Source organism: Polypterus senegalus, chromosome 12, assembly GCF_016835505.1.
Source record: "Polypterus senegalus isolate Bchr_013 chromosome 12, ASM1683550v1, whole genome shotgun sequence".
Taxonomy (NCBI): domain Eukaryota; kingdom Metazoa; phylum Chordata; class Cladistia; order Polypteriformes; family Polypteridae; genus Polypterus; species Polypterus senegalus.
Genome location: NC_053165.1, coordinates 69,726,432 through 69,739,559, shown reverse-complemented (window position 1 = coordinate 69,739,559; position 13,128 = coordinate 69,726,432). Strand labels below are relative to the sequence as shown.

General features: G+C 37.0%; 1 protein-coding gene across 3 annotated transcripts in view; it reads left to right on the top strand.

Moving 5' to 3' along the window:
- The window catches only part of LOC120540935 (calcium/calmodulin-dependent protein kinase kinase 2-like), a 37,901-nt gene that overhangs the window by 17,081 nt on the left and 7,692 nt on the right, over positions 1-13,128 (top strand). For 2 of the 3 annotated variants that reach the window (XM_039772131.1, XM_039772130.1), the window contains exons 2-11: positions 294-872; positions 2,653-2,700; positions 3,129-3,182; positions 6,138-6,189; positions 7,177-7,310; positions 7,431-7,467; positions 9,008-9,029; positions 9,558-9,646; positions 10,875-11,074; positions 12,570-12,623. In XM_039772131.1, coding sequence (XP_039628065.1) covers positions 351-872; positions 2,653-2,700; positions 3,129-3,182; positions 6,138-6,189; positions 7,177-7,310; positions 7,431-7,467; positions 9,008-9,029; positions 9,558-9,646; positions 10,875-11,074; positions 12,570-12,623 — 1,212 coding nt within the window. In that variant the 5' untranslated portion in view covers positions 294-350. Of the gene's footprint in view, positions 1-293; positions 873-2,075; positions 2,361-2,652; positions 2,701-3,128; positions 3,183-6,137; positions 6,190-7,176; positions 7,311-7,430; positions 7,468-9,007; positions 9,030-9,557; positions 9,647-10,874; positions 11,075-12,569; positions 12,624-13,128 lie in introns of those variants that run through there. The other variant, XM_039772132.1, reaches the window with a different exon arrangement.

Sequence of the window (13,128 nt, the reverse complement as noted above, 5' to 3'; positions counted from 1 at the left end):
TTGCAATTTCCTGGAGGTGTACATTTTCAGTGTCAGTGAGTCACTCCTACTTGCCATTATCATGTCAACAGTGGATGATTTAATCGGAGTGAATTCCCAAACAATATTGGCCATTGGAATGATTAATAATGAATTAACTGTTTGCTTTATTTTATTAATATACTCTTCCCACATTTTCTAGGTCATTGCTGCTGTTGTATTCTTTAGAATATGCATTGACTTGTTTTTTGAGTCACATGGAACTGAAGCAATCTGACAAAGCTTGGTTGACATTCTGTTGTCCCTTCTTACAGCCTTGACACCTGAAGAGTGGATGGAGGAGCAGAGTGGAGGTGGCTGGAACAATCGCCATGTCATCATGTGTTTCAAGTGTCACTGCTGCTAAGACAATTTGCAGGAATGACTTGCTGTCTAGCCAGAGTAGTGCCCAGCAGCATTCAAATCTTGTCTGCAATGTCTCTCTACTAAACCTTGACAGGAGGATGGAGTCCTTGATTGTAGTCACAGAGTACGAGTCAAGCTCTGCAGCTGGGGACCATGGTGACAATGGAGAGTCACCCGTGAGTGATTTAGACAATTGCAGCTCCAGTGAGGCTCTTCGCGGACACTTTCTGCTTGATGAAGCTTTAAACCATAATCAAAGGCTCCCAGGGACCCGTGAGTCTCGAGCTCGTCTCAACCTTTCTGACAGGAAGCTGTCTTTGCAGGAGCGCTCTCAGACGCCCCAGTCTCCAGGTTTCCATACAGGGGTTAACGGACGCTACATCTATCCCTCACTTCCCTATTCTCCGGTAACCTCACCCCACTCCTCTCCCAGATTACCTAGGAGACCTACTGTGGAGTCTCACAGAGTGTCCATTACTGATCTCCAGGTAAGTTTGAGTCTGAGAAAAGATGGTCAAAACATACAGTATACATGAAGCTGCAGAGTGTGGCAATTTTATATCATGGTTTAATATTATACTGACTGCAAGAAAAAACATGGAATGGACTAGACAGGAAAAATACAAATTCAATTTTTTTGAACTAGTGTGTAGTCTCTAATATCTGCTTGGGCTTTCTGGCACTGCCCAAAGACCACTTCCTCAATAATTTGATGCCATATAACATTGATTTTGGCTTCAATTTGAAATACGTTATGCTTGTGCTAAAGGCTGGTATAATTTTCATATTACTTAAAACCAATGTCTTCCCACTTATGGCCTTGGGTGATATTTGGTATCTATTCTCTTAAATCTTCCACTTTCTACTAGCTATATCAAAAGACTCGCTGCCCGGGTGAATCAGTTACTTTGAATGCTGGATAGCTAACTTCTTTAAAAAAGAAAATAAAAGCCTGTGAGGTGTACTCACTTTTTAACTGCCTATGTTTTTCCCCTCTTGGAATGGTCAAGGTGAACATTACACACTATGAATTATGAGAACAGATGGGCAATTTCTCCTAACTTCCTGGCAGTGTACTTATTATAAGTAATTGGTTTCATACCACACTCCATGTGCCACACTTGCCAGCAGCAAAATGGCATTTGGTAAATGGCTGACAACAATACCAATGTAAACTCCACTAGGTGATGCCTGGCCTAGACAGGAAAGCAGCTGCTTAGTGTACATGTTGTTTGCTCGTCAGGGTGCCTATTCTGAAATACAATTCCCACAGTCTATTTAAGAAGAAAGAACTGCTGGTAGAGACTAAATAAAACCCTTCTCTTATAATACAGTATGTAAATATTGAGTAATGCACAGGTTAAAGGCAAGAAAGAGGTTTTATGTCTTCAAAAAAAGCAAGTGAAGCAAATAAAACCTCACCAAACGTTCACTGAAATAGTACAGTTAATACTGGCATGGTACCAAAATAAATATTATTCAATAGGCATACAGTGGGCTTATTTGTCCAGCCTAGAAGGAGGATCTTTTAAAATGTAACTTGATCCATCTCTTGTTAGAGTACTGATCTGATCCTAAGCAGACATTCAGCTTTTATAAACTGTCGTTTCCCATAAAACCCTTAGGGCAGTTTTATATTTTCATGAGTCACGTGCTTTGTTCAAAGCTTGTCAAAAGAAGAGTTGTTCAGCTGCTATCTCTCTACGAATATGGCAATGCAATTGCAGCACAACTTTAAATATGGCAAGTGCCAGAAGAAAGGAAATGTGGTTGAAATAATCATAGATAGGAAAAGCATTAGCAAACCAACCTAAATGTTTTAAGCTTGGGAGCTGCAGCACTGTGATGTCTAGTGCAGAGTCTGCCATTTCTAGTTTCTGTGGAATGTGACCAACAGCACATACTGCAGATGATGATTTAGGAAAACGTCAAGTACTGCTCTTGCGCTCATAATGGAAAGAAAATATAAAAATAAGGTTTGTTACTAAATTAATTTGTCTTTTGTTGCACGTTTTGGGAGATTACTACATTCCTTCATTCCTTTTATGGTGTTAAAAATGTGTGTGAGAATATATTTGTATATATGGTAAAGCTCAAATGAGATGCCTTTTTAAAAATTAACTTATATTTTGGCAATAAAAAGTGATTTAGTGATTTATTTTAAACAACTGTAATCGTAAGTTATGTTTATTTTTTAAAAATTCTGTGGGTTAACAAACTGTTCTAGAGAGGGAATTCTTCTAATCATCATTTCCTTTGTTTTCACAGGACTGTGTACAGCTTAATCAATATAAGCTAAAAGATGAACTTGGAAAGGTACAGTATAAAGAAAGTTGCACTGGATTTATAACTGGGGGGTAATGAATTTAATGTAGTAGAAGTTACACATCACACTTTTCAAATTCCCATGTTGCTCATCTAATGTAAACTGGCTATCTGATGGATGATATTAATATTTTGGGGAGAGAGTAGGTGGCTTTTTCCTTTGGGTGCCATGTGGGATGAACAAGTTAGAAGCTGAGCAATTGCTCTTCATTTACTACTGGAGGCACCCACCTTGATCACTTCTTTTGTCTGCATAGAGCAATTCATTAAGCAGGTGCAGACGGGACCTGACCATAACATTTGATAGCTTATTAGGAATGCCTGCATTTTTAATAACTTTCTTTTTGGCAGCTTTTAGGTTTAAAGAACATTGGAGCCAGCTAATTTTTTTTTTTTGTTTTTGTCCCATTTCAAAAAAGGGCTCCTATGGAGTTGTCAAGTTGGCATACAATGAAGATGACAACACCTACTATGTATGTATTCATCAGGTTTGGTGTGAAAGATTTGTTTCTTTGAAGTATTCACACTGTTCTCCATACTTTGTAGGCAACATGGATCTTCAAAGCAGAGAACATGTGCAATCATCTAGAATTACAAACACTAAACATCTTTCCATTGGATCTATTAGAGTTTATGCAAAAGTTTTTTTTTTTAATTAATAAAAAAGTAAGCTACTGTATCTAAATGTACTAGCCTGACTGACTTTTGGCCCAAGCAGTGCAAAAACTGAACAGCCTTCCTGTTATAATTCAAACCGCCAGAATGGATGCACAGTAGTTAGTATTAGTGACTCACTGACCAAAAGACTTAAGTTGGAACCACTGTGCGATTCTTGTATGTTCTCCCTGTTTTAGTATGGAGATTTTCTGAATATACTCCTGGGCCTGGATTTCATGACAAAAGGAGGATAGGAGACGGATGGATCAAACTGTTTCAAGCATTCTAAAGGCCTGCAGATCCACCTTTTCTTTTTGGGCTCTAAGTAATTTGTGAGGAATTATATTCTTGTGCTTTAATATGTAACTGTCATTTTTTAAGTATATTAGTTCAAGTTCTGCGGTGGGCTGGCGCCCTGCCCAGGGTTTGTTTCCTGCCTTGCGCCCTGTGTTGGCTGGGATTGGCTCCAGCAGACCCCCGTGACCCTGTAGTTAGGATATAGTGGGTTATGTAATGGATGGATGAATGGATAGTTCAAGTTTAAAGTTTATTGTCATGTGCACAGTAAGGAAACACGTTTCCCTGTACAATGAAATTCTTTCTTTGCTGTCCACACCAAATGATAAAACCAACGTATAAAGAAACGTAAATAATAAGTAGCAGATAGATAATAAGTAATAGAGGCAGCATAAAGTACAAAAACAGATTGTGCAGGTAGCTGTGTGATGGACAAGTCAAATACAGTTGTGTGAGGTAGACAGAATGAGGTGAACCATGGTTATAAACTCCAGTCAGTTATTTAGGACTCTAATGGCCTTGGGGAAGAAAGAGTTCTTTAGCCTGGAAGTCCTGCATTTTATACTTCTATACCTCCTGCCTGAGGGTAGAAGTGTGAACAGTTTGTGTTTTTGGGGATGTCCCTGAGGATTGAGGCAGTTCTCCCGTGGACTCTGCAGTTGTAGATGCTCTGCAGAAAGGGCAGTGGGGTCCTGGTGATCTTCTCAGCAGTCTTTACCACTCTCTGCAGGTGTTTGCAGTCCATAGCAGTAGTGTTGTCGTATCTTCCCATGGTCAAGATGCTGTCAACAATGCAGCTGCAAAAGATACCGAGGATCTTAGTCGACATACCAAACTTCCTCAGCCTCCTCAGAAAGTACAGCTGCTGTTTAGCCCTCTTGACCAGCTGTGTGGTGTTAAGTGTTCAAGTGAGGTCCTCACTGATGTAGACGCACAGGTATTTAATGCTGCTCACCCTCTCCACTTCAAGCCCTTGGATGAACAGTGGCCAGTGAGGTCTCCTCTCCTTCCTCATGTCCACTATCATCTCCTTCGTCTTGTCTGTGTTGAGGGTGAGGTTGTTGTCCTCACACCATGACACCAGACTGTCTACCTCCCTCCTGTAGGCCGCCTCATCTCCACCAGTGATACATCCAATCACTGAGGTGTCGTCTGCAAACTTCAGGATGATGTTATCTTTGTGGGAGGCGACACAGTCGTGGGTGAATAGTGTATAGAGGATGGGGCTGAGGACGTATCCCTGTGGGGTGCCTGTGTTTGTGATAAATGTGGCTGAAATCCTATTACCAATCCTGGGCTGCAGAATTTATGATCTCTCCTTTTCTTAAATTTAGCAATTTTAAAATAACTTCAATGCCTGTCTTAGCGAGGCTTTCTAGTGTCTAAAACACTAAACTTTAACACACCTTTACTCATTTATTTTCAAAGCTGGCATTTAATAAATTAGATGACTGCAAGCCTAAACTCAGAATAATTGGAATGAGGCAAGAGGCGAGAGCACAAGAGCCCATATCAGAAAATACTCATTCACACACCACACTGTTTAATACCGTGAAAGTCCATACAGATGAAGAACAGTCTAAACAACAAGAATTTAAGATGTGTGTTGAAATGGAAGTGCCAGGAAATAAACTAAACATTGTGAGAATGTCTAATCTCCACACAGATAGGATTGGGTTTTGAACTTAGTCTGGAAAATGGCAGGGCTAACGTCCAAGCTGTCCTATTTAAAGAAAAAAAACACACCCACACACACACATTTTTCTCAAGGTGTTTTTAAGTATACAGCGCCCACCTATATTTTTTTTATAATTATTTTTCCCCCACTCCCAAATAATTGCTGAAATGGATTCTGCAAGTCACACAACAATAACTCCAGTATATTTTAAAATAAGTACAATAGTATTTTACTACAGCACTGTACTTATGTAGTGCCTTGAAAAATTAATTATCTAAGGTTCATGTTATAAATAGACTCCTTAAATAATACTGAGTAACTTATGTAAGCAAATATGTTTTTCAGCTGGCAATGGGATCTATAGGTTGACATGTTAAACTATAAACTGTCAGAATGCTAATTTATTCTAAACTAGACTAAATATGCATTTTTTATTGGTTACATTCCAGCCATTGCCTACAATGAAATAACAGTAAATTCATGACTTTCAGGTGTATACACAGAAACTTAAAATGTTGGTAAATTAACCAGTATAATTTTTATAATAAGGGGTGGCAGATTATTTAAATCTCTGAAGGTTACGTTTATGGTGTGTTCAAGATATAATGTCTGTTCTAATTCTTGGCTAGCATTTTGAAAACTGAAAACTACAGGTGTCAAGCTCATGGAAGTGTTGCACAATGACCATGACTGTAATTGAATTTTTAATGTTTCGGGGAGATGTTATCAAAGATTGTTTTGATTTGTCTAGCAAGTTTAAAATATCTGCCTTTTCTTACATGTTCACCCTTTCCAGGCAATGAAAGTGCTTTCTAAAAAGAAGCTTATGCGTCAGGCAGGCTTCCCTCGTAAGTAACAAAATTTTGCATTTGTTTTTATATGGAATTATGTCAACATTCTCAAATCTGCTTAATCCAATTCTGAGTCACTGGGAGCAGGAGCGTATCATGATAGAAACAAGCACCATTTCATCACAAGGTACACACACCTTCATACAGGACAATGTTAATATCACTATTTAACCTAACATGCAAGTCTTTGATGAAAGAGGAGAATGATGTCAGGAAAACATGCAAATTTCAGATAGATAACAAGCAGGTGTGGGATTTGATCCCTGGAGACTGGATAAAGCAGTACACATTGACAAGGCTAAGAAAACTGCTATGTCAGACAAGCCATTTAATACCACTGTCTTTATCCAAAGGAAAAATATTTATCCATTTGTAACATGTCGAAAAGTCTTATATTTTATGTTATTTTCAAATCATATGTCCATGCCTTTTTGCTGGAATGTATAAATAACAGGAGATTAAAACCTATTCCACAAGTATTGGGGCAATACAGAAATCTACCCTGAATGGATGCCAGTCCATTATTGGGCACCTTTACTGCACTGGGTGCTTAATGCTTGTAAGTCAACTTATCTTAGGGATGTAGAAGAGAAACCAGAAGAAAACCTGAACAAAAGGAACATGGCAACAATGCTTGTCCCTAATATTGTGAAGCAACAAAAGTGAACTTTGCTCAGCATACTGCTTGAACCAATAATCAGGATTTCATTTTTGCAAATAATTCTAAGCAGTTTTCATTTTTTCATAGCTTAATTCCTTTACTGCTACATCATATACAATAACATTCTCAAATGTCTATAATTAATTTGGTTTAATGTTATGGGGCAGAATGTGCCTATCCCAGCAAAACCTGGTGCAATTCAGGAAATTACCAATTTAACCATAAGGGTGCTTAACTGAATTCTGTTTTCATTTTATGGTGAGAATGTTCAAACAGCTAGTAACTAAATTGTACATATTTCTTACTAATTCTGTACGGTACAGGACGGCCCCCACCTCGTGGTACCAGAACCAGCCCTGAAAGCACAAGTAATCCCAAGGGTCCTCTAGAGCGGGTCTACCAAGAGATTGCCATCCTCAAGAAGCTGCATCACCCCAATGTGGTGAAACTGGTAGAGGTAACTTGCTTAATTTTTGTCCCCTTAAGTTCTATTCTACATTTCAGTAACTTGATTACTAAAGGCTGTGGTAGTTATTTAGGTTCTAGTAATTGTCTTCTACACCTTTTTGTTGGCCAGGTGCTTGATGACCCCAGCGAAGACCATCTGTACATGGGTGGGTGTCCCTACTGTTTGGCCTTCTGTCCCGGGGAAAGGTCACGGTCGGGGGCTTCCCTTATTGGGCTAGGGCCATCCTGGCTTCTTTGCTTGCAGGAAGGCGACACACAGGGTTGCAGTGTGTCCAGTACGGAAACGGAAAGTCATGCTGGCAAAATCTGTTAGTGTATCCTTTTTCTGTTTAGGGATTAGATGTTTTGTACAGGTTTATCCAGGATTACTTATGGAATTCTATAGTTACCACTTCTTCTGAGGGCTGATAGCTTCTTATTAGGATTTGATGAGGACTAGATATGCTTTATTTTTTTTGGTTTATTACGTGTTTTAATATTGGATAGAAACTTCTAATCCTGTGTTTGAGGTAAACAGTCCATTATTAAATATATAGAAGCAACACATGTTCTCTATTTGCAGCAACCCTACTGAGAATATTGAATTCTCAGTCATAAGTCATAATAACTTCTATTGTTCAAGTATAATAACCTATCCTTTTTTGACTGTACAATACATCAGGCAAATAATGTAAATGTTGTTGCTTTCTATCAAATTATGGCCAAGGAAATTATTAGCATTCAAATCTAAACTCTAAAGTTCATACTAGCAGCCTTGGTTCCTTTAACATGCAAGGACTATTTATACCCTTTGGCGTGGTTCTTGTACTTTCCTCAATATGCAAAATACACAATGAAATTGGTTTAATTTTTGTTTAGAACTCTACTTGGTGGACATATGTTCAGTGCTATAATTATTAAAGTTGTAAAGAGTAACATCATAACTGTTCGGTGCATGGTGTTTCAAAATGTAAAGACTTGATTTTGTTGTGCCACAATGGTGTGAGGTGGCATATGGATATGCCCTATGTTGCCCCCCCCCAACCTACTTTTTAAAGTTCTTAAGTACAAACTGTTATCTCTGTATTACCACTAAAAAACTGAATTTAAATATGAGTATAATTGCAATATACTTCAGAAATTGTACTTCACAAGTCTAGTAATCCAGATCTAATTCTGTTTAAAAAGTGGAGAATTTTAAAATTGCTGGCTCCTATAAAAGTGAAATATATGTATGAAATAATGTATAAGGCATTTGTATCAAAAAACAGATGTAAATTGCTTTACCAATGGCATGGTATTAAAGTGATCAGTATGGCTGCTCAAAGCTTCTATCTTGTCTGCGTTTCAGAGCTTATCAGCAGCGGCAATATTTTTATTATCCTGTTAGTTCTAAATCGGTACTAACATGTTAAGAAAGTGGATGGGTGATTTAAGACTGTCCCATGCTGACCAAGGCACCAACCTGCCTGTGCCCTCTCTGGTCATTTTACCATCAATTGAATTATAGTTGTATACTTGGCAAGTGTGTTGGCATGATGTTTATAATAGAAACGCACCATAGAACTAATGGTGGTTGTTAAAACATTCCAGAAAATAGGGCCTAGAAGCTGAAACAAAACAGAAAGTGGTTGTCAAAGGTGTTATTGATTGGAAAATGTCTTTATAATGGGTGTGTTTCTTTTTTTTTCTTCATTCTGTTTGCAGTATTTGAGCTGGTAAAGCAAGGGTAAGTTTTTTTTTTTTTTTTAATAAGATTAAGTAATAGAATGTATTACATAATTCCAATTATTTGTCTTTACCGTTAAAAAGATATGGTTTGTCATTAGTGTCAAACGTAGCCTATCTTCTATCTGGCGCACAATCCATAGCATCATTTTGTCAGAACTTTGACACAAAAGGCATATAAAAAAATCAGAGTTAAAAAAAGTTCTTAAGTAGCCATTTCTATTGCTAAACATATCTGTGGATGTGGTATTATCCCTGCGCCATAAAACGCTTGAACAATGTTGGTATAAATACTTCACACATGATAGCATGGCCTTTGCATGTTCTTCCCAAAGCATCTATTGTTTAAATTGAAAATTGTGTAATTATTAATACTATAATAATTTATAATTTTATCTTTTGCATTATGGTGTAGTACGATTTACTTTATAATGGTGCTTGATGGTAAATTCATTATACAAAATAAATAATGTGAACAATACTGAGGTGGAGGAAGCATTCATAAATGTAATTTGTTTTATACAAGCAGAGCCGTTCTGGAAGTTCCCACAGATAAGCCCCTGACGGAAGATCAAGCAAGATTCTACTTTCGGGATTTGTTGAAAGGAATTGAATTTTGTAAGTGGCAAAGCTTTATGAGTAAAATCCTCTAATTTATTTAGAATTTAAGTGGAACTGAATATAACCAGTCACTTGGAATGAGCAAGAAATAAAACTTAATGATTTTTCTCTCCTTTCTAAATTTCTTTTATAAGATACCTCACCTTAGGGATAAACACCCCTACAACAAAATAGATTTGTCATTGGGGATGCATGGATACATATACTGGTAGCCCATCTAGTTTAGGTTTTTGCTTTATAAATAAGTTAAATGAGTTTAGAAAAATGCACAATTGCATAATGTTACTGATGTAAACAGGCTTAAATATAATCCCATTAAAAGGAATGCTTTCTGCCATCCCAGTGAATTTTTGGGATGGCAACAGGTACTGGAATGTCTTTACACAGAACAAAAGGCATGCGGTTAACCTGACAGGCAAAGTGAGTGAACCGTGCTAGACTCATGTCATATCCCAGACAGGTTGTAAATTATTGTCTTCGTTATCTGGCCAGTTTAGTAGGAAACATATTTGCATATTCTCATTGTGTCTGTGCCAAAACTAAATTACCTCACAAGGAATGAGTAAGTGTTTAGTATGAATGGACTGACACCCAATGCAAAAACTGTTCATGCCTTATTACAATTTTTCTGGGATAGGCTGTGGCTCTTCATGCCCCACAGTTGGTAAACAGAATCAAAAAATGGATAGGCGGACTTTAGCACATCAAAAAATGAAATACAAAGGGGGGGTTGGAGTGGGGAGGGTGGAGCTATTGCCTTATAAGTTAAATTTCAAATCTCTTTTAACAAATTCCAAGTATAACCATTTACGAGACAAGCCACAGCCTCACTGATATGAGATGTTATATACTGAAGTTAAAAGAAATGCTTTTACAAATGACTTATAAGAAGTAGACTAGCGCAATACTTTCTTTCAATTCACTGTTCACACAACATGTCTAGACCCGCCTTCGGTTTCGCTTTATTTTTGACCCATACTGAATTCATTATTTAGTCTGTTTATTCAGAAAAGCACTCAGGAAGCTAGTGCCTGTCCTTCATGGGATTAAGGCATTTTTGCACACTCGTATTTGAAAACAAGTTGCATTTGACAGTATAGCGAACAGCACATGGTTGGATATTAGAAGGTAAAAAATGGAAGTCCTAAATCTCCTCTATGGAATTGGATGTTCTGAGTATAGTACGTGTGTGTTTCTTTCTTTTTTGGGGCTTTCTTCGGACTAGTGCACTACCAGAAGATTGTTCACCGTGACATTAAACCATCCAATCTACTAGTTGGAGAAGATGGACATATCAAAATTGCAGACTTTGGTGTCAGTAACCAGTTTGAGGGAACGGATGCTCTGCTCACTAGCACAGTTGGGACTCCAGCATTTCTTGCACCAGAGACACTTTTGGAAACAAGGAAGAATTTTTCTGGCAAGGTAAAATAAGTAAGATAAAACCTTGAGATATTTGATTGATTTATTTAGTTGATTCATATCTGTGAAGGTTATAAAGGAGAGGACTCCTGCAGACACTGTGTGCTGATGTGATAAGTTAATTTTAGGAGTAAACCAAATGAAAGCTGGAATACTAGCTACAGTCTGTACTGAAGAAGGAAAATCTATAAAGATACTAAGTAAAAGTAGAACCCGTCTGGTGGACCTCACTTCAGTTTGTACAGACACTCTGTACTGCAGATGAGGATGTTTAGTGGCAAAATACACACACCCCAAGACTTGCCACATAAATACTGTATTACTGTACAGTTCACTTAATAGCTATTTACAGTATAAAATGTGATGTCTGTGTGTATTGTTGTCTCCAGAAACAGAAACCACACACACTCAAAATGTGAGTTCTTAACATCATGTAGACATTTCTGAGAGGTTGTAGCTATACTTTATGGGGCATGATGCCCCATATCATGACAATCAATATTCTAGTTGTGTGCGATTAAGACAATATTGTTTATGCGCAGATCTTTTAGTGAGTGACCCATATCTGATCCTTTTTGTTTCGTTGTTTAAAAGAATGTAAAATTAAAGTCAAGCCATTCCTGGTGTTCTGTCATGGCAGTACATGTTATGTGATGCTTTTAGGAAGACTTGACCCTGCTCAGTTATCAATTTATTACGGCAGGTTAATTATGAATGTAGCAAGTGTGTACATCTAATTAATCTATACACTGTATAAGTGTGCAAATTGAAAAAAGTTTCATTTCTGCGGCTTAAAGTATAATGTGCTTGTGTGTAATTTAATACAGAAGGTACATATTTGTATTAAAAACATATATAATTATTTTATGCAGCATAGAATGATAATTCTGCTATTTAAGCAATATGACTCCACAACCAAAGAAATAAGATCTATAAGAATGACAAGGTAGTATGTTATCCAAGTTACCTACACGCTATGATTAAAAAGTTTGCATTATCACTTTTCAGAAGGTTAAAGGAGAAATAACACAACTGAATCTTTTAAAAAATTCTTGTAATAATGTACAAAAAATAAATCTATGGACTTGCCGTAATGAAGCCCTTTAATGCTGCAGGAATATGAGTCTGGCTCACATGAACCTTAAGTGGATTAAGCTTGTTTGTGAATGTTATGTTAGATACTAGGTGAAAATTAAAGAGACGTGAAGTCAAGATGGAAGCCAGAAATCTGTAATAAATAATAATTGATGAAAACACTGAGCTAATATAACAAAATATATACTATCATCTAACAAACCTGATATAATATTCTATCTCCATGGAATTTTTTTTTTATTTGTCACTTCTGTTTTGGCTTTTATGATAAAGATGTACAATAGCTCTTATAGTTGAGTCCAAAATTTGTAATTCCCAGAAAGTCTTTTCCAATTAATTTCTGGAACTAGAATAAAGAAGGAGTAAATGTGGCTAAGATATATATTTTTTTATTTATTTGTAGGCTTTGGACATGTGGGCCATGGGAGTTACACTGTTCTGCTTTGTGTTTGGACAGGTAATAAATACATTCATGTAGCAGCATTTCCTGATGATATTTGTGTAATTTTCACCAATGTGAAACACTTGCACTTGCAGACATTGTTGGCATGATATAGTGGATGGTATTTAAATTAAAGATTTTTGCTTCAGTATATTTTTGACATCTTGAATGTTTTATACCAGTGTTAACTACATCATTCTACCTTTGCTCACCCCAGAGCAAATTAGGTCTGAAGGCAAACCATTCTAAAGCAATTGCATGGTAATTTAATTTAATCACACATTATGGCGGTGTACAGACTGTCTTGTCATTGAAATGCACTATTGTCAGTGTGTGAACATTATTTTATTTTTTTATTCACACTGTAGCAAGATAAGCATTGCCTTAAGAAAAAGTACAGTAGATATCTATGAGTTTGAATTGTTCAACAATTTAATTAACTACGTTTTGTTAACCTGCCATAATTCTAACATCAGATTGAGATACCTTATTTCCCTTTGTGCGCTTCTCTTAATTTACT